At 36.7% G+C, this 23,720-nt stretch overlaps 6 protein-coding genes across 6 annotated transcripts; 1 reads left to right on the top strand and 5 right to left on the bottom strand.

The window, feature by feature from the left end:
- Positions 1–1,617: 1,617 nt before the first annotated feature.
- On the top strand, positions 1,618–3,717 carry CLUP02_13407 (uncharacterized protein; the record flags this gene model as incomplete). Its single annotated transcript, XM_049292346.1, has 8 exons — positions 1,618–1,866; positions 1,938–1,974; positions 2,036–2,121; positions 2,208–2,292; positions 2,352–2,414; positions 2,535–3,131; positions 3,203–3,573; positions 3,640–3,717. 8 exons carry the CDS (start codon positions 1,618–1,620, stop codon positions 3,715–3,717), a joined length of 1,566 nt encoding a protein of 521 aa, XP_049149492.1.
- Positions 3,718–3,997: 280 nt separating this feature from the next.
- On the bottom strand, positions 3,998–4,834 carry CLUP02_13406 (3-oxoacyl-(acyl-carrier protein) reductase; the record flags this gene model as incomplete). Its single annotated transcript, XM_049292345.1, has 1 exon — positions 3,998–4,834. The coding sequence occupies one exon, from the start codon at positions 4,832–4,834 to the stop codon at positions 3,998–4,000; it is 837 nt and encodes a 278-aa protein (XP_049149491.1).
- Positions 4,835–5,382: 548 nt separating this feature from the next.
- CLUP02_13405 (uncharacterized protein) lies at positions 5,383–5,923 on the bottom strand (the record flags this gene model as incomplete). Its single annotated transcript, XM_049292344.1, has 3 exons — positions 5,383–5,581; positions 5,641–5,819; positions 5,876–5,923. 3 exons carry the CDS (start codon positions 5,921–5,923, stop codon positions 5,383–5,385), a joined length of 426 nt encoding a protein of 141 aa, XP_049149490.1.
- An 11,376-nt stretch (positions 5,924–17,299) lies between these two features.
- On the bottom strand, positions 17,300–17,515 carry CLUP02_13404 (uncharacterized protein; the record flags this gene model as incomplete). The annotated part of the gene is made up of 1 exon (XM_049292343.1): positions 17,300–17,515. The coding sequence occupies one exon, from the start codon at positions 17,513–17,515 to the stop codon at positions 17,300–17,302; it is 216 nt and encodes a 71-aa protein (XP_049149489.1).
- A 1,094-nt stretch (positions 17,516–18,609) lies between these two features.
- CLUP02_13403 (D-lactonohydrolase) lies at positions 18,610–19,868 on the bottom strand (the record flags this gene model as incomplete). Its single annotated transcript, XM_049292342.1, has 3 exons — positions 18,610–19,140; positions 19,441–19,557; positions 19,854–19,868. 3 exons carry the CDS (start codon positions 19,866–19,868, stop codon positions 18,610–18,612), a joined length of 663 nt encoding a protein of 220 aa, XP_049149488.1.
- Positions 19,869–21,745: 1,877 nt separating this feature from the next.
- CLUP02_13402 (uncharacterized protein) lies at positions 21,746–22,632 on the bottom strand (the record flags this gene model as incomplete). The annotated part of the gene is made up of 4 exons (XM_049292341.1): positions 21,746–21,943; positions 22,026–22,157; positions 22,252–22,389; positions 22,516–22,632. The coding sequence occupies 4 exons, from the start codon at positions 22,630–22,632 to the stop codon at positions 21,746–21,748; spliced, it is 585 nt and encodes a 194-aa protein (XP_049149487.1).
- Between the last annotated feature and the right edge of the window lie 1,088 nt (positions 22,633–23,720).

Raw genomic sequence — 23,720 nt, 5'->3', positions numbered from 1 at the left:
ATTTCCGCTATCCTATATACTTCTAGCCTCCTAAGCCTCGTGCTCTTTATAATCTCTAAATAGCTTCTTTCCTCGACCTACCTCTTCTAGGGCGGTATTCTATAGGAATAGTTAAAAGTAGACGCCGGGCGGCTTATAAAAGAGCTATATAGGCTATTAAGAACCGTATGGGCCGTTAAGTATAGTTAACGAAGTTAAGCCCTCTTTTTTATAAAATCGTATATTTTAAGGACTTATTAAAAATACTTATTTATTACTCGTACGCGGTGGGGTTAAATACCTTAGAGATCTTATTTTTTATGGCCTCTCGGTACTTTATTTTATATTTTTTAAGTAGTCTTTTTCGTAGTTTAATTATAGTTAAGTAATTATCGCTTACTAGCGATCCCTTTTATTACTTAGTTAATTTCTAATCGCGGGCCGGCTACGGAAAAGTCGTTTAGTAAAAAAGCTGCTCGGGGTAACGGCAAAAGGCTAGTTACTTAAATAGTTTTATTAATTAATATAGTTTAACGTAGTAGACATTAACTTTTTATAAGTAGTAAAGGGCTATAATTACTTAATTCCGTACGGTATTTAAAAATTACCTCTTTTTTTATCTACTTCCGTAAGGTTAATTAATATAAATCTCTTATCCCGTATAGTATTAAGAGGTCGTCTCTTCTACATAGCGAGATATTTTACCGATCTGCGATAGTAGAATTTAATTATTAATTAGTATTAGTATCCCTATAATAGGGTAGTTAGTTCGAACCGTAGTTAACAAAGAGATTAATTAAACTATATAAATATCTACGTAGTAGGTATAAAAAGGAGGTTCTAACCGTAGGTTGGGCTGGCTACGATAATCGTAAATAGGGCCCCCAATTGGCCCCTGCGCAGTCGGCTGTATGCCGCGGTCGAATTGGACTTCCAATCCGACACCGGGATATTCGTGTGAGTTGTGATGTATAGGGCCAGGCAGAGGCCACCGATACCACCGCCAACGATGGCCAGACTGAGGTCTTTGTCTGGTGACATTGGAAATCAAGCACGTATTCACTGAGCAAAGGCAATGATGGGGCGTGGGGTAGATGTCAGGCCCAGAAGACGGATGACGCAGTGACTGAGATATGAGATCTGAGCTGACACAGATGCATTATGCTACCTTAATAGAATCCGATAAGGTTTTTTAATGCTTCAGCTAGTGACCGAAGGCGCCTGAATCTAGGTGCTGCATTCTATCAACCACTCGGTTGGGCATTAGCCAGAATGGCCCTGTTGTGACCATGTCCTATACAGTAAAGAATTCAAAATTAGTACCCGGGATACGTGCTTGCCTGGACGCCTGGCAGAATGACCGAGAAACCGAGCTCCTGTAAGCCGCCATAGCGTGTCGGCCGAAAACTCCGGAGCTCAATCACGCCCCAGGCATGTGACCGAGCTGATACAATCTGCCAGGGTTGGGAAAGCAATCGGTATTGGCATAATGACTGAAGAGCTTCGGGGAGGTCAATAGACAAGACATGAATAACGTCTTCTCAATGCTCACTTGAACTTTAACTCACACCGTCAAAAGAACACAGTACAACTCAATTGACCCAGCACAAGTCACTGCTATCACAAAACTTATCTACAATGTCTGCACAAATTGGGCTCTACTACCCGATCTTAAGTGACAAGTTTCAGCAAAATCTGTTGGCAGTGGCGGGATGGACAATTCTTTGCGCTTGCGCCTTCGGGGTCCTGCTTCTCTGGTCATTTGCAGTCGAGGTCAGAATGCCAAAACTTTCGATTGCATTGGAAGATGAGGTACCCGATCGACAGGAGCGAATTGATATTTTCATCAAAGACACAAGAAGGTTGTTCATCACAAGTTACAACAAAGTATGCTCATTTTTTTTGCGATTGTGATTAGCAACAACGGGGTTCCAAGTTGAATTTCTGACAACGATAAGTTCCAAAATCGGGTATTTGGGATAAACACGACTGAAGGTTAGTTGGAAAATACTAGGGGACATTCGCGAAATGTTCCCTGCCGTTGACAACTTTGCAGGCACGAACATCATTATACCCCTCGAGCTACTCCACGGGCTAGGAAGCCACAAGTCCCTGAGTTTCGCTGCATTTCTCGAAGAAGAGGTACGTACCTGACATGAAATTCACTTATTCCCGTAACAGTGAAGAAGTCGTTTCTAACTCGCTGCTCAACCTTCTGGGGATGGTAGTTTAGTATGAAGAAGTATACTAAAGTTGGCAACCTCGATGAGAAACAAATCGCCATCGTAAACAAGAAGCTGAACCCGAGTCTTCGTGAGCAGTCCTCGGAAGTTATTGTTCCAAGACTCAATCATGCATCTAACTCTTCTCAGCGCAATATGTTCCAGTACTTATTGATTTGATACGCAGCCACTGGCCACTCGAAACCTATGGAGGTAAGTCTCGAATCCTTGAATTCTTCAGCCAAAGCAACCTAGCTCTCAGGCGTTTCTTGAAGACTTTTGGACTCCACCTAATAATGCTTTCACCTTTGGCAATACTTACTTTTTGAATAGTTCCCACAGTTGTCAAGCCGTGGCCACACGTTATGCGTCAGGTTTCTCGTGTCTCCGCCAGACTATTTCACAGCGCTGAGTCGGCGGATAATGATCAATGGCTGGATATTGCCAGCGAGCATGTTCATTCTGCTGTCGTTTGGACGGAAAATCTGAAGAAGTGGCCAGCAGCGCTGCGACCTTTTGTCCATCGATTTGTCAAGGGACGCGGAATCATGATGCAGCGCTTTGGTGAAGGCAAAGCTTTGGTAGCCAAGACTTTGCAAAGAAGAAGGCTGCTTGGAGGGAAGCCCCTGAGCAGTCCTCCCGCACTGCTGGACTATCTTGCCGACACGATTCTTGGCCCAGACGACGTGGAGGCGCACACAGTTGCTCAAATCAACTTGTGCGTAGCCGCCATTCAATCTATGGCTGCAACAGTCACCCAGTGTCTCATGGATCTTGCGACTTACCCGGAGTACATTTCTGAGCTTCGTGATGAGATTGAAATAATACTGGCTCGAGGGAACGGGGTACTCAGCAAGCAATCATTGACGGATATGATGAAGCTGGATAGTGTTATCAAGGAAACCCAGCGATTGAACCCGCCGGATCTGGGTACGTACAAGTCCAACACAATACTACGGCAATGAGGGGACGTTTCAACTGACATCAACGAATCATAACAGCAAGCTTCCAGCGGAAGGTTATGTCGGACTTCACATTATCAAACGGCCTTCGCATCCCGAAAGGCGCACGCATCGCATTGCCGACTGGAGCCATCAACATGGACCAAGATCTGTTCCAGAATCCTGAGGTGTTTGATGGTCTCCGATTCTATCGAATGCGCGTCGCTAAAGACGAGGCCCGAAGCAGCAATCAAATGGTGACGGTAGGTAAAAGCGACCTAACATGGGGTTATGGCAGGCATGCTTGTCCAGGCCGATACATTGCCGAGGTCGCCATGAAGCTGTTGCTGATCGAGTATATCACGCGCTATGATATCCGGCTATCTGGGGATTTGAAGACTCGGCCGAAAAACATCGAGTTCGAGGGATTGGTAAGAACGACGCCTTGCCTTCTGCTATCGACGATCGGAATGCAAATGGTTTTCTAACGAGCGCAGGTTATTCCCGACCCCGACTGGGAGTTGCTGTTGACGAGTCGACTTACAAACGAGACTGCTTCAGATCGAGAGAGCTGAGTTAAAGTTATGTGATAGGTGTCATCATGGAGCACATGCAGTCGTGAAAGAGGAATTAACTTAATTTGGTGCATTCGGAATGGTAGATAGAAGTAGGCAGATTCGGTGTATCCATGTTTTGTTGTGTGCCATTTCAGTCATTGCATAAGTTGAACAAACCAAATTGTCAAATTCCAGTCGGTGTGCGTAATAGATTTCACATTAGTGGTGTAAGGTAGTCAAGAAATGTAGTGATCGGATAATGGTCAATGAGGAAGTAAGATGAATTGACAAAAAGCTTCTATTGCATGGACACACCGCCTGTCACAAACATGTACTCGCCGTTGATGAACCGTGATCGCTCCTCAGCTAAGAACGCAACTGCCCATGCGACATCTTCAACAGATGCCGCACCACCTTCCACCGGTGTATCTCTGATGAAGACTTCTCTCAATCCTTCCCATTCTTCGGGAGAGAAGTGCTCCAGAAAACTCTCTGTCAGTACTGGGCCTGGTGCAACCATGTTGACCGTGCAGCCGTACTTCGGTGGTAATTCCTTTGCCCAAACACGCAAGATTGCATCCAAAGCCCCTTTGGTCGCTGCGTAGATTCCTTGAGTCGGCTTCGGTACTCGGGACGCCGCTGACCCCACCATGATGATGCGGGAGCCGCCAATAGCACCAGACATGTTCGGAGGGTCGGCCGGTTTGTAAGGCGCGAGATGTGGGAGCGCTGCTTTGACCAGTGCGAAAGCGCCGCGTGCATTCAGGTTCATGGCTTGATCCCACATGCTCAAGTCAGCGTCCCAGAGGTGTGCAATGGGCACGTATCCGGCATTGCTCACGAGGATATCGATGTGACCGAACCTTGCCACAGCTTGACGCACCAATTCTTCTGGCCCTTCATCCGCCGTGAGGTCGGCACAGACCGCGATCCAATCAGTTTGGAGTTTCGCTCCAGTAGCTTCGCATTCTTGCTTCAAAGAACCCCAAGGGTAGTTCAGAACGATGTTTGCTCCACGACTTGAGAGTTCCATTGCAATTCCAGCCCCAATGCCTTTTGACGAACCCGACACGAGGGCTACCTTGTTCGTCATAGTCCCCCGGGGCGGTATAGGCGCATGAACTGGTGGTGACATGGTCTGCGCGGGCGTTGAATTTAGCGAGAGTGTCTAGTATGGTAGGTTGAAACAAGTGGAGCAGGGAACTAAGCTTCAGAAGCAAGAATGGAAGTAGGAATCTTGTCAACTTGATGGTTGTCAAATTCGCAGTGGGAGTAAGGGGGCCTCTACTTAGTAAGGTAAAATACTTTGGTCATTGATATGTGCGTCCTGGTGGTTTGAGACCCATACTTCAGACGGATCTTCGGGATATATGCACCGAGAGTGGCCGAAAGCAAATATCTCACCAAATCAACAGCTGTTCCTAGTTGAGACAAGAACTCGTCGAGCTCAGAATATTATCACATCCGTGGGTGTCTTTTCCATTCCCTAGACCCATTGGATCCAAGCGGACCAGAAAACCCAATGTAAATACTGCGCAACTAAGTAAGGTCCAATACACTTGCTTCATTTCTGAAATTGCTCTTGACACTGATAAAACTGCTGCATTCTTCTTACTCTGGCCTAAGTTCTCGCAAGTATTCTCCGTAACCTCCTTTCTCAGTGCCTTGTTTGTGCCCTCAAATCTATGCCTCAATCGGCATGGTAGGGAAATCCTTGAGTCCCGGTAGATCTTCGTATCTCTTCGTGAAAAAGGCACGAGGAATATCCGGTCCCCAGCTGGAGACTGTGGCAGCAACAGCTGGCTCATTGGCATTTGGAGAGTCTTCGTTCACGAGGTCGCCGTCGACGTAATGCTCGACAACAAATCCAGAGGGATCAAACCTAGACAGGGATATTAGGGATGCTATGATCAAGGAAACATCTGAAGCTAAGACTCTTACCAGTAATCAAAGATCTGGCTGCCGAGGACATGTCTTCCCACGCCGAAAACGTTGATATGTCCCTTGCGGATCAAGTAGTGGTGGCCAACTACTTGGCTGTCAACATCATCTATCTCCCAGCTGCTATGATGAGCCTTGATTCCATCGGTAACCTCGGGCGAACCAGCGATGAAAATGTTCTGTATTTTGATTGTCAGCTCATACCAAATCTCAGAGCGTTCGGGGAGACACCAACATGATGATCGACGAACTCCTTGCCCTTGTCGAGATGAATGAAGATCATGATTGTCTTATTATTCTGGGGGTGGTAAAGGCAATCGGTCTTTTTAAAATTAAAAACCTTACTATACCTATTAGTATCCCTATTACAGGGTAGTTAGTTCGAACCGTAGTTAACGAAGAGATTAATTAAACTATATAAATATTTGCGTAGTAGGTATAAGAAAGAGGTTCTAACCGTAGGTTAAGCTAGCTATAATAATCGTAAATAGGGCCCCTAATTAGCCCCTGCGTAATTAGCTATATACCGCAATTAAATTAAACTTCTAATCTAATACTAACTTTCTCTTTTTTTTATTAATTTAATTACTATAGTTAGAGGTATAATTTAACCTCGGGCCCGTTTACTATATCGTCTCTTTTTCCCCCTTTTCTTTACTCTTTTTATATAACTTATCCCTCTATTCGTATAATGACTTTTTTATTACTTATAAATTACTTTAATCCCTTATTTAATACTACTTTTATAAAAGCGTTTACGAGGTTAGTTTTATTATTAATTTAATAAATCTTAAGTATCTCGCGCCTTTTATATAATTACTTAAGGGCTATAATATTAATTATAAGCCTCTTTTCTTTTATCGTTCTTAATTTAATAAGGTATTCGTATAGTAAGTAGGAATTAGTATAAATAACCGTTAGAATAAGTAGAAGGCTAATTCGATTAGTAATCTTCCTTAGCGTTATTAAAATTACGTAAAAAAGGTTAACGCTATTAACTATACTATAAACCTCTAACGTTAGTATACTTCTTATTACCTACTTACTTTTAATTAATAAGTAGTAGATTATATTACTATATATAGTAAATTCGCTCTTATTTATACTCTCGTTAACTAGGATAATAATATACCCTAATTACGAAATAAGGTCGTTATTATTTATAAATAACTTATTAATAAAAACGTAGAGCTTATTAATTATAAGGTCGATTAGGTAGTAAATAAGACCTCGATCGAGATTCGTTTACTATTACTTAAGCTATTTATTAAGTACCTCGACGTCTTGTTTAGTTAGATCTATAGCTTATACTACCCTAGCGTAGTTAAAAATTACCTCGGGCTAATAAATACTCGTAATATATACCCCTTACGTAAGCTTAGCTTTATACCGCTTCTTAATATTAATTACGTTTAGATCGACGAGGTTAATCTTTTTATTTTACCCTTTTTATTAAAAAACGACGGTTTCCTTTTTAATTATAAGTATCCTGCCGTTAAATACTAGGGGGGTATTTATTATAAGGACCTCTTTTAGCTTTGTTACGAAGCCCGCTTTTTAGAGCTCCTTATCCTCTTTTTTTATAAAGTTAATATTAAATATATTTAATATATCGTTAGTCTATATTCTAACTATCCTAAATTAATTACTTTTATACTTTATAATTAGTAAGTACGGGTTATATATAAAGGTAACTATTAATAGTTAATTAATATAAAAATCGTAGTAAGTAGCTTATTAATAAGTGCCCGATTCTACGAGCCTATATAGTGGCTTAAGCACTTTAATAATTGTGCCTTTTAAGTACTTACTAACTATTTCTTTTAGTAAATAGGCTAGGATTTTCTTTATAAGCCCTATAGCCGATTAGGTATAGGCCTAGGTAATATTATAGCTCTAAATCTCATATCCTTTTTTCCGTAGCGATACTATTAGTACTATTATTAATTATTAATTATAGCGCTATATAGTAAGCAATTATATAAGTAGTATTACTTTTTTAACGTTACTATACCCCTAAATTACGTATCTAGACTTCTTATATAGCTAGGGTGTTCCTTTCCCTTTAATCTTACGAACTATTCGTAATTTAAATATATAGAGGTTGATATATTTTTTTAAGTTATGTAGGATAAATCAATAGACCCCTCGATTATAAAGAGTATCTATTTTAATAAGATCTAATCCCTTATACGGCTTTTTAATAATTATAATTACGCTTTTTTTGTATAGTTTAATTACTAGCTTAAAATCGGCTTTCTCTTTTACTATATAAAAAGTATTAATTACTTCGTTGCTAATAATAAATTGCCGCGTTAGGGCTTATTATCGTAGTCTTTTATAACGTTTTGTTAATAGTATTAGTACCCTTTTAGTAATTTCCTCTTCCTCGTCGTCTATTAATATTATTATAACGATTTCGTCGAGGATAATTTCCTATACCTCTATTACGGGTTATATAGTTTCCCCTAGCTCTTCTTTTTTTTATAAGTTAGAAATTATTTTATTAGGATCTATATAGTATGGTCTAATTACTATAATTAATACTTTAAATAGCTAGTTATAATCTCTTATAACTATATAAGAGCGCTTACTAACGGAAATTAATTTATATAGCCTAGCTTATTATTAAGTAATTTCGCGCTATATTTATATATCCGAATTTAGTAATATATTTAGATTACCCCCTATATTAAGCCTATTACGCATAATAATCACCTCGTTAACTTACCTTTTTATATTTACTTTGCGCAGTACTTATATTATTTTTCTAACTACTTAGGCTCGTTAGCTTATACTTAGTAATAGTAGCGAGGCTAAGGTCGTTCTTAAATATACTCTAAATACTAATAACGTTAATATAAATCCGTTAGGCCCTATAGTATTGTTATAGCATTTAAGTACTATTTAAAGGCATTCGTTATTAGTAAAATCCGGATTTTCCTTTTTAATAATTCTAAACGCCCTTTTTAATTACTAATTTACCCCTTTTACCTTTTTAATACTATAATACGCTTTAATAAGTACGATTTTTAGTTATATACCGTAAGCCGTCGTATTATCCCTAAATTCTACTAACTTAAAGCTAGTATTAGCGTCGGTTCTAATACCGTCTAGCGGTCCCTAGTATATATTAATCTAGCTTTTTTATAAGGCTAACTATACTATTTTTATTTATAAATCCCAGAAGAATTACCCTGCTTAAAAGGATATAGCTACGTTAATTATATATAATACTAGCCGACTATTTAAATAGAAAATATTAATAACGATTTCCTAGTTAAAGTTGAGCTTATTACGTAATTTAAACTTAAATTTGCGTGGGCTCTGCGCATTTATTTAGTATTAGTAATATACTTTTATTAACTACTCTAGCGCCCCTATTTTAATATTATTATTACCTAATTATTTTAAGAAGTTATATAGCCTTATAACTAATAAGTACCTAAATCTTTAGTATAGTTTTCTCTAGCACGTATAGCTTTAACGAGGTAATGCGGGATATTCTTATAAAGAATATAAAAAGTGAATATTCATATAGAAGCAAGAATATATGAATATAGGGGATATAAGCGTATATAAAAGAGGTTTTTGTAGTAAAGAGAGTAATATAGTTGAATTACTATATAAGAAGTTGCTTGCTTAACGAAAGGTCTAGGTAGGCAAATACACGCCTATATATAGGCATAAAAACCTCCTACTAGAATATTCCATTGCTTATTAATTATGATATAATTAATAAGCGTATACGTAAGTGAATGCGTAATCGTAGTACGTAATTCCGCCTCGAGTAAATTCCAGATTATTCAGTTACTTTCCAGTACTTTCCATTGCTCACGTAAGCTTATATAAGCAGTATTGCTTACATAATCAATACCTATAATAATCTACAGAAATCGTAGATTAATATGGTATATAGTTTGCTTACGTAATATTGATAATAAGGCGAATAATAAGGTAAACAAAGTTACCTTCGTAACAATTATAAAGTTTATAAGGTTTTTATAATTTATATAAACTATAACTTCCTACTTAGTTCTAAATAACTATAGTCTCTATTTTCGAAATACTTTAATAATTACTATTAGTTCCTTATTATAAATTTACTAATTTAATTTTATTTTATAAAATATTTTAAAATAGAAATAGTACGGGTAAAGCTTTCTTTATTTATCTCGTTATTTTAGGACTACTTTTATAATAAAATCTAAAGCATTAGTCTCGACTTTAAAAGGTTTTCGGGGGTCCGGGATTATAATAACTAGTTTAAAAACGACTATATTTTTAACTTTAATAAATACTTTTTTATACTTAAAATCCTAAATAAATAAGGTATCTTTTTATATTAAGTTATTAAGAGGTTTAATTATATTAACGTAGTCCTTAAGGAATTATTAATAAAAATTAACGAATCTTAAAAATCTTTATATATCCTCAATGTTTTATAATATAGGCTAGTCCCTAATTACTTTTATTTTTAATACTTATATATAAATTTATCTTAGTATAATAGTATATTTAAAGAAGTCTATTTTTTATATATAAAATTCGTACTTAAAAGGTTCGGCGTATAGTTTAGCGTTTTAGAGTTTTTAAAATATTATATAAATATACTTTTTATATATTTCGAGATTAGGGAAGAAAATAAGAATATTATTAATATAAATAATAATAAGGATATTAACGAACTCCCGGAGTACGTAATTAACTATTATTTAAAAAGTTATTAAAGTATTAATAAGTCCGAAGAGTATAACGAGGTACTTAAAGAGTTTTTTACGAGTTTAAAATACTATTTTCTATTCGTTTTTTTTTAATTCAAATCTAGTTAAATACTTCTTTAAGATTTATAATAATAAACTAATTAGCTCCGTAAAATAAATCTCTAAGCTTAGTAATAAGTAGTAAGGGGTAGTAATTCTTTTTTATAATTTTATTAAGTTTTTTATAATCGATAATAGATCTTAATTTCCCGCTCTTTTTTAATATAAAAAATAAGGGGAATCTTATAAGAGAATTTAATAATTAAATATATTCTTTCTCGAGCTTTTTATTAATATATTTATTAAAGTATTCTTATTTTTTTTTGTTTATTAAGTATATTAAATAGAACTTAAGTTACGCTCTTTTTTTAAGTTCGATTTTTATATCCTAGCTATTATATTTTAATAATCTGATTTTTTTAGGTTTTATAAATAGTTTTATATATATTTAGTACTCCTCGAGTATAGTTTAGAGTCGTTACGATTTTTAATTATTAATACTATATACGAACTTTTTAAAGCTTTTTATTATTTTAATAAAAGCTATATATCGTATTTATTCTCGTTTTTTAAGAATTATTAAAAATCCGTTTAAACCTTTTTTTTTCTTAAGTTGTTTAGTAATTAGATTTTTTTAAAAAGCCTAGTTAGTAGTTTAATTTATTTATAAGTTATATTTTTATAATTACGAGATTCTTAGGATAACGTCGATATCTCTAATTTCTATAATATTATATTATAATTATTTTTATTAATTATTAATATATATCGAGAGGTATGTAGTTTTTCAATTAATATATTTATAATTATAGTTAACTCGTTCTCTTTTTATTATTTATAATTAATATAAATTATCCTTTTATACTTATAATAAATTCAGTTTATTTACTATTCTTAGTAAGATATAAGTTTTTTATATACTACTATTAATAATAATATTTAGTCCTCGTTTATAAATATTAAAATTAATTTATAAGTATACGTTATTATATTATTTAGTTATATATAAGAACTTTCTTTTTATTCTTACCTTTCGTTATTCTTTTATAATTAGCTTTTTTAGTTTTTTAATATATACTTTTTTTATTAAGTACCTTATTTACGTAGTTCTTATTATTCGTTTTAAGCTTTAGCCTTTTTAATATAATAGACTTAATATTAGTTATATTTATAGTTTTTTTATTTCATATATTTATTATTAAAATATTTTATAAGGAAGTTAGGATCTAAGCTAAATATTACTTTATTATTACCGTTAAGGCTTAGTAATATTTAATTAAGTAGTTAGTTTTTTATATAAATATTTTTAATAGGTTTACTATTACGTTTTTATAAATAGAAATAACTATTTTATTTATATACGAAGTACTAAAAATATTTATTATCTAAGTACTTTATTTAAAATAATTCCTTATAAAAGGGGTCTTTAGGGTTAAGTAGAGAGTAGTTTTTATTTATATAGGGGGTTATTATAACCTTTTTATATTCTTTAGTTTTATAAAACTAAATAGTTTAGTTATTTTTAAATAAATAAATATATTTATACTATAGCTTATTATTATTTTCTTTAGAACTAGTATTATTAATATTAAATAGTACTTTATAATCGATCTCTATTTAAGTACGTCGTTAAGTAATATTACGAAGTTCGTCCGAATTATAAAGTAATTCTATTTTATTAAAATAAAAAGAACTAGTTCTTATTTCGATATTTTTTTTTTCCTTAAGGTTAAAGTTAATTTTTTTTTCTTTTATAATTCTAAAGTTAAGAGTCGGTTTCTTAATTATTTCGATCTTATTTTTATATAAAAGTTTTTTAAGCTATTCTTTAACTTTATAAATAAGCTTTTTATTAATATTTACTTATTATATTATATAAATAGACTTAGTTAGGGTTTTATTTAAATCGAGTTCTTTTTTAAACTTAATAAATTATTCTTAGTTTATATAGTTTCGTTACGCTATATAAACGAAGCTATTTATAATTCTTTTAATATTAGGTCCTTTTTTTTTAAATTTAAAAAGTTACTCTTTTATATTAACTAGGAGTCTTTACTTAATTCGTTTTTAAAAAAATAAAATATATTCTTTATAATAAGGTCCGTTTTAACCTTTTATTTTATATTTTTATAAATTTAAAAAAATATAGTAACGTATTCGATATTATTTTTTTTAAGAATATAGGGTTAATAAGTAGATATGTTTACTTTTTTTATTATTATTACTAAGGTTTTAATAAAAAGTAGTATAATATTATACCCTAATCGTTCGTCGTTCTTAAGTTATTTTAAGTACTATTTTATTTATTCCTTATTATTTTAATAAATAAAATAGTTATCGTTATAATAAGCCGTTTATAAGAGTTATTTATAGAGGACTTCTTTATTAATAATATTAGCTCGTTTTTTGAAAATAAGTTAGTATTAGATATGCTTAGGTTATTAGTAATCTCTAGCTATATATCTTAGCTTATTGTAGTCATAATATTTAAAGTCCTTTTTTTATTATAGTTCTTTGCGTTTAGTAATACTAAGGTCTATAGGTCCTTTATACTATTTATAAATAATACTTTATTAATTATTATTTTAGTTATTACGGGGTCGTTAATTTATTTAGAAACTATACTAGGGTTATTATTAATATTTATACTCTAAGTTAGGTTCTTATTTATATTCTTTTTTATTTCTTTTTTATAAAGCTAGTTATTAAGCTTAATAATAAGCTTATTATATTAAAAAAAGTCGTTAAGTTTATTAAGTCGGATTAGTTCGTCCTTAACTTCGTCCTTTAAATTTTAATAAAATATAAATATTTTAATATTATTTATAAGGTCTAGCTAAACGCTAAAATATCTAAACTTAGTAAAATATTTTTTTATTAACTTAGTTTATTATAACTACGCGAGGTTATATTTAGCTTATTATCTTTTATTAAAATCTTAAAATAAGGATTTAAAAGCTTTTTTAAACTTATTAAAGCTATAATAAATATTGCGTATTTTAATAGAGTATTTATTAAACGTTTCTTTACTAAGGTATTCTTTTTAAATTAGTTTAAACTATTTAAAAGCTCGTTCCCTAAAGAAGCTAGCGGCGTATATAACTTTTTTAGTTTTATTAATAAAATCCCCGTAATAAAAGTTCTAATAGTTCTTAACTTAAATTAGAAATTCTTTAAAGGTTCTTAGGGTACTATTATAAATAATTAGCGTATTAAACTTAAGTTTTTGTTATCTTTTTTAGAGAGGAGTAGTAATAATATTAATAGCTCTTTAAAGCGTATTAATTTATTAAGCTAAGTATTTAACCTCCTTAGTCTTAGTCTCTAAATAGCTTATAGTTTCGTTAAGTATAGCTTATATCTAAGTAATATCTTCGTCGTTTTTTTTAAAACGTCTTTATATAATAGCATAAATCTTTAAAATAAAATCGATTTTTTTTTTAAAATCTTTAGCGTTTTTTATTTTTTTATTTAAGCTTTTAAAAAAGGTAAGTCCCTTATCCTTAGGGCTAATTAAAAAGGTAAGTAGAGTTATTTTAAAAAATATTATTCGTACTATTTAGTTAATCTTCGTAAAATAAACTTACTAAATAGGAGTAATTAAAGTATTATAACTAGCTAATTATAATAAGTATATTAATAGAAGTTAAGGCTACGAATACTAAGTAAATAATATTATAATTATAAATAGCTTCTCTAAAGCTATATTTATAAATCGTAAAATAAATAAGGCTTCGGTAATTAATTATAGCTTTATTAAAAGGGGTTTTTAATAAAAATAATTAAAAATAATTATAAGATTTAATATTAAGTTAATTACTAAAGAAGCTATAAGAAGTCTATCCTTAAGCCCAGCTGAAGTTTATATTATATATAAGTCTCGTTTTTAAATATATTTTTTATAATATTCCTATCTATTATTATCTAATTATTTATGAAATAGTTATTTATCTTATTTATTTACGATTATTTATCCTATTTATCTATAAGTATTCGTTCTTTATTTTATTATATAATCGTAATTATATAACTTATTTATAGTTCTTTTATTTTAAGAGGAGTTACCCTAAGTCCGTACTTTTATATATATAGTATAGTAGCTACCGTAGGTCCTATGGGGCGAGGCCCTGGCCTTATTATATATATTAGGTCGTAATACGAGGCTACTTACGAGGCTAGCTTTGCGGTCTAAATCGTTTAATATAAACCTTTTATTAGGGCGCTAATTACCGTTACTTATTATTATACTTATAGCCCGTATTATAATTAAAAGTAGTAATACTTTATAAAGTTAACCTATTTAAATAAGTATTATAGATCCTTAACCTTATTTATAAACTATTACTAGTAAATTACTATTAGCTTTTTAAGTAGTAACTAGCTCTTTTATCCCGTTATTAGTACTTTCCGTAATTATTATAACTACTTATTTAGTAATATTAATGTTTTTATATATTACCGCTACGCGCTATTATATAATAAAAAGGACTAAATCGTTAATTAATAAAATAAGGGTATTTAACCTATTTAAATCCTTTCGAACCTCTAATTAAAAAGTAGTAATTATAGTAGTATTATTAACTATAATATATTTAATATACTAGCTACTTATTACTATAACGAATTAGGTAGTAGATCTCTTATTAAGTAGTTATTTAACTAATTACGTAATTTTATAAAGTATTAGTACCGCTTCTAACGCAATAATACGGGCTATATTATAAGCTTATTTATTATATTTACTATTACGATTTCCTTATTTTAATAATATTTAGATATTTTATTACTAAATTCTATATATAAAACTAATCGATTTAATATACTACTATTTAATATTTATAGAGTTATAAATAATAGTTATATTTTTTAAATCGCGAGCTATTTTTTATTTAGTAAAAAAGAAGCTAATTACTATTAGGCTATTAACTAGCTATTAGTATTACTCCGGGCTTACGAAATTCCCTTTTTATAAATTACGTATACGGATTATAAGATTATTTTACTTAACGCCCTTAATAATAATACTTAATTTAAAATAATACTATACGTACTCTATTATTAATACGTTAATTTTAACGTACTAGCTAAGACCCGGCGCTACTTCGGCCCGGCTATAAAGAATAAGACTAACGTCGTTATATATAACCCTCGCTTTTAATAATTCCTTACAGATTAAAATAATCTCTTTTATAATAAATTAATAGCTATATATTATAACTAATTATTCGAATTTAAGATTACCAAGTACCTTACGGTAGTAGTCGATTATATTATTAATACCTAGCTTAAGTTATAGTATAAGAAAATCGTACTTATTTAGGTTAACCGAATTAAGTATTTTAGTTACGTAACTACGTTAATTATTAAATCCTTATATATAAGTATCAAAGTACGAATTTACTACTATACGGGCGACTTTAAAGCCGTATTTAATAAATTAGTTATTTTTTAAGTAAATTAAATAGTTATAATTAACGCTTACTAGACCCGTTACTAAGCTAAGGTATTAAGTATTATTATAGGATTATTTTAAAAGAAGGTCCGTGTATATATATATTACGATACCCTTAGGTACTTTTTATAAAAACTCTATATACTAAGTAAATAACTAAATTTAGGTTTATACAAAAAGCCGTTAAGAGAGTACGTACCTTATTTAATTCGAATTACTTATAAGCTACTTTATTACTACGTCCTTTAGTAATATATTAAGAATAGTACCCTAATATTACTAAAAGAGATTTATTTATATTAGTTTTAGCAACGCTTAGAGCTTATTATTAATAATAATACTTTTACCCCCTTATTTAATCTTTTATAAATCCGAGGTAAGGGTTACTTATAGGGCTCTATAGCGGGTATTATAATAGTTATAATGGGTACTAAGGTACTTAAATTAAAAAAGCTAGCGGTCGATTTAAATACTTCCTCTAAATAAGAGCCCTCTATATTTAAGTATAAGGAAGCTACTAAACGTATAAAAATAGTACTTATACTAGCGCTATTATTATTAATAATACTTCTAATACTAAATAAGGCTACTTCTACTTAACGAGGCCTTAAGATTATATACGATTTTAATACGTACGAGCTTAGTATAAAGATATAACGGGGGTATTAGTAAGCTATTATTAACGAGGTAATTAATATAGTTAATAGTAACATAATTAATTTTATAGGGGCTCTTCGGTTACTAATACTTATAAAGTCGTAATCCTAATTAATTAGTAATTTTACGTAGTTAGACGTATTATAGGATCTAGTTAACGAGGATTATATTTATAATATTAATTTTATAATAGAAAGTGAAATAAATAGACTTATTAATAAGTACGAGGCTAAAGTAAAGGACGAGGCTAAAGTAGAGGAAGTTACTAAATTACGGGCTATAGGCTATACGAAGTAATTAATAGTTAATTAAGTAGTTAATTAGGTAGTTAATTAGGTAGTTAATTGGGTAGTTAATTAAGTAGTTAATTAGGCTAATTCGTTAATTATTATACTTTTTACTAAAATAATTTAATCGACTATAAGTTAATTAACGGCCTCTAATTAGCCTAACCTATTCGAATGCTAATTACGTAGAGCCTAGCTTATGTATATGCCCGAGACCGGCGGTCGTATGGCGGCCGTAGCCACACTTAGTGGCAGAATAGCGGCAGCTGGTGGCAGAATATCATCGCCCTATGAAATTTCGAAAGTGCTTAAGAACAAATTGATTCCTTCGGCAATCACCTATAGCATCTGGTTTCTTCGTGAATCAAGGATCATGCGTTAGCAGACCTCATGACGTAGCCCAACTAATGAGTCTTCTTGTCTCATGGATTTTCGATGGAATTAGGTTATTGATTTGATAAGAGAGATGAGTTTCCCGATCTAAAGCCCCGTCCTCAGGCTCAAGCCTTGCAGTCATTGCAGTTGGCTCGCGTCCAAGCATATCTCCAGTTCTCATCTTTTTTGTTCTGCTCCATAACGCCATAGCTGATATCCATACAACACGCCAACTGAGTCCCTGAGCAAGGGGATCCACCCCAGGATGTGGTGCACGTGGCACTGGCACTGGTGGCGAAGAAGATAGCGACGACAGCCGCGGTGAAGCCTGTGAGCTGCATTGTGGGTTGGAATCCTGGGTGCTACCTCGTTAGCGAAAGGCCGACCAACAAGTCACGATTAGTAGTTTCACTTACGCAAGGTCGGTGGTAAAGAATGCAATTGATAAGGACTGTGACGGCGTCGGCTTGGTGAAAATGGTGGTAGTCTTGAAGGCTTGGCTGAGCTCAGGTTCAACGAGTGTCTTTATAGCTTGATCAAGTCGAGCACGATCAACTCACGCAGGCTGAATAAACGATTAATTTGCAACATTTTCAATCTATCCCAAATTAATTCGTCCCCGGTTTTGAATCGATCGAGTCAGTATCCAGAGGCAACTCGTACTTTAGAATTATCCCACCGGTATCAGGAGGCGCGTCTCCAGCTGTGGTGGGAAGCACCGCATCCCGCGGGTTGTTACATACTGAAGTACAGCACGCTGAGAAATTACCGTGTCTGTCCTGGTATCATTTTGGGTAGTTCCATAGTCTCTGTATTTATCGTCTTAATTCAAAGGTTGAAGTGCTATGGGCTGGCTACGTTCGGATTGAAGGTTTGTGGGCAATGAAATTGCGCCCTTGGGGCAATTGGCCCAAAATTGTTGAATTTTCTGCTCGATAGGAACAAGGTTAAATGTAAGGTTATTGAAGACATATTGAGAAAACTTTAGGCTCGTGGACTAGGGAAAGTCAAAATAGATCAAGAGTTCCTTGCTTGAAGTCCGAGTTTGCCAAAGTATGGTGCGTGCCAGGTCAGGGTAATGGCAATTCAAATGCCCAGAATGTCACGATACATCACCAAGGCGATAAACCTTGAGGAGGGTAAGCAGCTCATCGACACAGGTTATGTCTTCTTCCGTCATTATTACCACCAAGATACGTCTAAAGCTCTTGCATGTCTGGATGTATCATCTTGGTAAACCCGTAATTTGAATTACCAACAGTGACGTTTCAGAGCTTGAGCAAAAGATGTCAAATCAGCAACCCATGTGATCGAGGTCTTATTGATTTACCTTTAAGCTATCCTCGGAATTTGTAGTCTGTCATAAAGTACAAGCTGATGCAGGTTGTTAAGCGCTGTAAACCGTCTCAGCTAACTTGACAGTCCATAACTTATTCTAGCCCAACACTACCAGAACATCCCCGGCGAGCTCGAATTGTACAATCGCCGTGTTAACAGAATCTCTCGTGAAAAACTGTCCATTAAAGACACCGATAACCTTCCCTTGAGAACTTCGGACCATAACACCTTCACCCTCACCCGTCCAAACTCTACCCTTGTCATCGATGCGGATGCCATCCGGAGCCTGCATTCTCGAGACACCAAAGGTTCGCTTGTTGACAGGCCACATGTCTTCATTGAGATCGTATTTGTAGATCGCCGGTGCTCCTACTTGAGCCGGTAGCGCCCAAATTCTACTTCGCTCATCGCCGCCAAAGTCGGTCACCCAAAGAGTTTTTTGGTCCCTCGATGGTCGGACGCCGTTGGCGACGGGGAACTCAGTCCTGCTGATGGCAGGTAATAAGACCTTCTTCTGGGGGTCCCAGCGCCACAGACCCTGAGGCAGGCGATCTGTCGTGGTTGAGCCCTTGGCGAAGGGCAGGACAGTGATGAACATGTACGAGTTGTTTGTTCCCGGCTGCGTGACCTAGGCCACATCGTCAATGTTATCAAACTTGAGACCAAAGTAAGAGTTGAGGGCAGTTTCGACGTGGCCTGTCTCTAGGTTGACAGATACGACCCCGCCAGACCAGTCTCGAGAGTCGTCTCGCAAGCAAGTGAAGTACATGAGACCTTAGTGGTAGAATCCTCCGTTCGGGTTCTTCAACGGCTATAAAGAGGTCAGGTTTCTGATACTGTTATTTTTCAAACCCAAGATTTCCACGTGGGTAGGCCCATCATTGATCCAAGTTGTGTACCAGAGTTCATTGCGATCGCTGATCCATACGCCAGCTTCTCCCGCAAAGTTGCCTGGACGCTTCTCGATCAACTCAATGGCTGGATTCTGGCCGAGAAGTGCCAGGGGCTCGTCATCGTATGAGATGAACGGTGCTTTGGTGGCAGACTGAAGGAGTTCGTTAGTTAACGCATCCGACGTATTGGTGCTATTAACAAAGCTGTGAAACAAGTTGCCGTGAAACGGTGAAGGAAGAAGATAGGTCGATTCATAAGGTATAGGACGGAAATAATGCTGGTATCCTGCGCAAGGCATGTCTGTAAGTAGATGGGGAAGAGGCTGGCGTAAGCCGAATATCGTGGCACCATATTTTGTGTCTGGTCTTGGTATGATGGACTCTGTTCGTGTAAGAGAGCCGATGATTATAGAAGCGAGTCTCAATCGGTCACTAGGAACCGGCCTACTCTAAATAATAGCATCGTCTGTACGATGTTATCGAGTCAATTGTATTTCTGCTACAACTTCACCGTGGAGCAGTTGCTACCGCGATACTGGTAATCATTACTGACTCAATTCCTCTCTCATCCGGCCTTGGTTCGGCCACACATGATTGTACGTGACCTTCAAAAATAGTTGCCCTAACAGCGATCAAGTCTGCTTGCCTATTTAGGCAATCGTTACGTTGAAGAAGGTTTAAACGCTCCTAGAAGCAAGTGAGATGGTGGTCAATGCATTGTCTAACACAACCTCTTCGGTCGACAATGCCGTTCTCCCCCAGAAACCCGATCGGACAAACATGTTAGTTATCTTCGCCTTGCTCCACTGAATAAACCCGTGGTCAACCCAACCGCCTGGTCTTCGTCGGCGATAAGCCGGACCGCGGCCGAAAGAGCCCCGCTGGAACCTCCGTGATCTCGGTGACGCCGTCGCAGCCACCGGCAATGACTCGAGCTGTCAAGGGGGCCTCCCAGGCTTTTGATTAATGATGCGGAGCCTTCCTCGCTGGGAATAACTCCCGATAATTTCCGTGTAAAGCCATTAGAGTGATCTATTTTGGCGCTTGCTTGAAGGCATCGGTGGCAGTCCGCATGTACTTGTACAGGTATTGTGAGGAGCAAGGTGTCAAATTGCAACTTCTTCAACGATCATCAATTGCCCACGCCGCCTCTCCTGCTACTGAATAGAGACTCGAGCTGCACGACGCTTCCGCAATGTTCTGCGCGTAATTGCACGTAATAGAGAAGGAGAATAAAGTACCCCGACGACAATGAGCCTGACAATTGTGAGGAATCGTCTACATAGGACTTAGACAAACTCGAACAAGACTGGTGTGGTCTGCACAAGTTGTTGCACAAGCTACAAGGAGTTTCTAACTTGCTCAGAGAACGAGGGCTAAAAATGATGGTGCAAACACTCAACGCAGGACACCACATCAACACACGCAATTCACAATACTGCCAGTCCGCGAACCGCAGTTCTGGCGGACATCACCAGCCATTAGAGGATCAGTTGCCACCGAGTTGCCAAGGACTCTTGGAGCCTGATGTCGCCACGCCGCCTCCAAAAGACAATTTACATGGCGACAGTGGACGACGCCGTGCGACACCCACCGTCTGACATGCTTCAAGTATCTGCGGCAAGGCATCCCACCAAGCGCTCATGCGTTTCCCACCGTGGCACCACTGACACAACGCAGGCGTCAAGTCATGTAACGACAACGGAAAGAGCCAAGGCAACCTCCAACCTCATGAGCCGTGCCGTGCCGTACCGCCGGGCTGGCTGATCCGTTTGGCGCTTCTCATTGAACGTCGCCATCTGTGTTTCCTCCGTTCTGCCGTGTGCGCTGCAGGTTCCGACGGATTTGGTTGGAGATGCATATCCTGTCCGCCAATCAGCCTTGCCTTGACTTGGTGATCTGGTGCGTGGTGAAAGGAGACTTGTCGAGCCTGAGCTTGGCTTATTAGACTCTTAAAACAGCTGCCGCTTTCTCTTGAACTCTTGGATGTGTTCGTGATTCCCCTTCGCATCGAGCTCTGTAGTGAGCTATACCGATCCTACCCGGGATTGCGATGTCGCAAGCAACTGCATCAATGCCAACTCATACTGGTACTTGCGATCTCGGATCAGATGAACACACGATTCTCAAATCCGCGTCGGGCCCCATCCTGGCCCTATCGGCACTTCACCCGCATTGCACCGGGATCTTTTGCTGCTCCGCCTGCCCAGCTGGCCGACCGCATCCGGGCATATTCCTTGTCGCGGGCTTTCTAAGCGGGGTGGATCGCTGGAGATTTGACAATTCACCGAGACCCCCGCTCGAAGGTGGGAAGTTCCCCGGTGAGATTTGAAGCTTAAATTATGTAGAGTTCTTGTTCGGATTCGTGATCTTGTCTTGTTGATTTTGACCTTTGGCTTCGCTGGCTGGTGCTATGTCGGGTAGGTTCGTAAGTTTTTCGTCGAGGATAACGCGCTTGTGGTTTAATCGTGGGTTATCTTTTCGGGGAATCGATTCGTGAAGACTCAGTGGATGTTCGCGGCTCGTTTCTGAGTTTGTCTGGGTGATGTGAGAGTCGATTGTCGTTGCTTTAGCTATGAAAGCCCTTCAAGAGATGAGCACTTGAGGAGGGGCCGGGGACATCGGCGTCCGGGCAGATCACGTTCCTGCCAGTAATCAGTTCATTAACATGGAATATTTTCATCAGGCTAAAATTGGCATTCCTACTCGAGATGAAAAAGAGAAACTGAGTGACAGTCCCGGCTGTCAGGGTCTAGAAAAGATTGCACAACCGAGCCATCAAGGTTCGCTACTATGGCCGTTACTAAGTCGGCTCTCGTTGTACTTAGTATTGCCGATAATAGAACCTTGGTATGTGAAGCCTGATTCAGTCCTTTGCGAGGTACTCTGTTAGACAGGTGAATGCATATAATCTCAATATCATGTTTTGTTTCATCGTCAGAGTCATCTTCGAAGCTGACGGGGGGATAGTTGCAGCGCTGAGCCTAGTGCCACAACCACATCGGCGCTTCAATCGGTTCACTGCAATCAAAGCAACCTTTACATAAAGTACTGAGCAATTGTACACTGCGATTTTAACCCCCACGGAGGGTCGAATGGTCCTCAAGGACCGACCCAGGAACAATTTTCTTCGTTGACGTGCACCCCGAAAAGAGACAGTAATTGCCAATACCGTACAGATCAACCACATCATCCAAAGTGATGAGGTAGGTAACCAACACTCTCATAGACCTTACATCATTTTCAAGCCCCCTCGTTGTTCCAATGCCAACACAGAGAAACCCCGAAACCCCGTTACCAGCAGATCACGGCACCGACTACTTAGTAAGTATTACCTAGTAACCACGCGCCGCGCGCCGCGCCTCAGATAGCTCCCCCAACGAAATCGCCCCCAAATCGCCGCCAAACCACACCCAGTCAAGTTCGCATACCTCACATCCTCAATCACAAGCCGCAACTCTGCCAACCGTTTCTCGCCGCATGCCTTCGTGTCTCATCCCGCCTACCTTATCCTCCCTATCGCAACCACATCTTCTCATGTGCCAAGCCGCATCCATCCAGCGCATCAATCAGTCAAAATCAGTCAGCTGACAGTTTGAAACGCCCTACATTGATAAATTAGGCACATGTATCTTACACACACCAACGAACCAACGCCTCGTCCCCCGCACCTCCCCCTCCGTCGCGAACCATCCAACACATGCCCGCATGAACCCCGATCCCGACGCCGAGTGGGGGGATAAACCACCAGAGGTGCCAGCGAAGTGGAGGGGAAAGGGACATTCTCCAGCTCTCCCGAACGAAGCTTGCTGTCATCCCGACCTTTCCTCCCATCTTCATTGGAGCTGGCCCCCTTTGGAGAAAGCCTAACCTTTCTTCCCCTCACTGATTTGGCAAGTTTGGAGACCCGAAAAGCTCCAGTCTCAGCAAATAGCGTCAATCAGCTCGAAGCCATGCATGCATGTCCCGCTTTAGGTAGGCATTCGGCGGGCCGCTCGCAACCTCTCCAAGGGAAGCAAGATCCCCACCTGAAGAATCAGATGCCTTTAAATCACTCACAAGGATACAAAGCTATTCATTTTTCGCAGAATATGTACTTTACCCAAACAAGATAGGCCGCATGATTGGGTCACCAGCAGAAGAGGTAAGATATTTCCCGGGAATCAAAACACTCGTAGTTCGTATTGCCATCTCAAAACAAAACTATCATACCACGAGACGAGAGATAAAAAAGAATGAAAGAAGGATTCTCCATCTCGAGTCCCAGTTCCAACTACCAACAAGAACTGCCGGAATTGTCAAGCGTAAACGTAGA

The sequence above is a fragment of the Colletotrichum lupini genome, chromosome 7 (assembly GCF_023278565.1).
Source record: "Colletotrichum lupini chromosome 7, complete sequence".
Lineage (NCBI taxonomy): Eukaryota > Fungi > Ascomycota > Sordariomycetes > Glomerellales > Glomerellaceae > Colletotrichum > Colletotrichum lupini.
The sequence above is the reverse complement of the archived record's forward strand: the minus strand, read 5'-3'. Positions and strand labels throughout refer to the sequence as shown.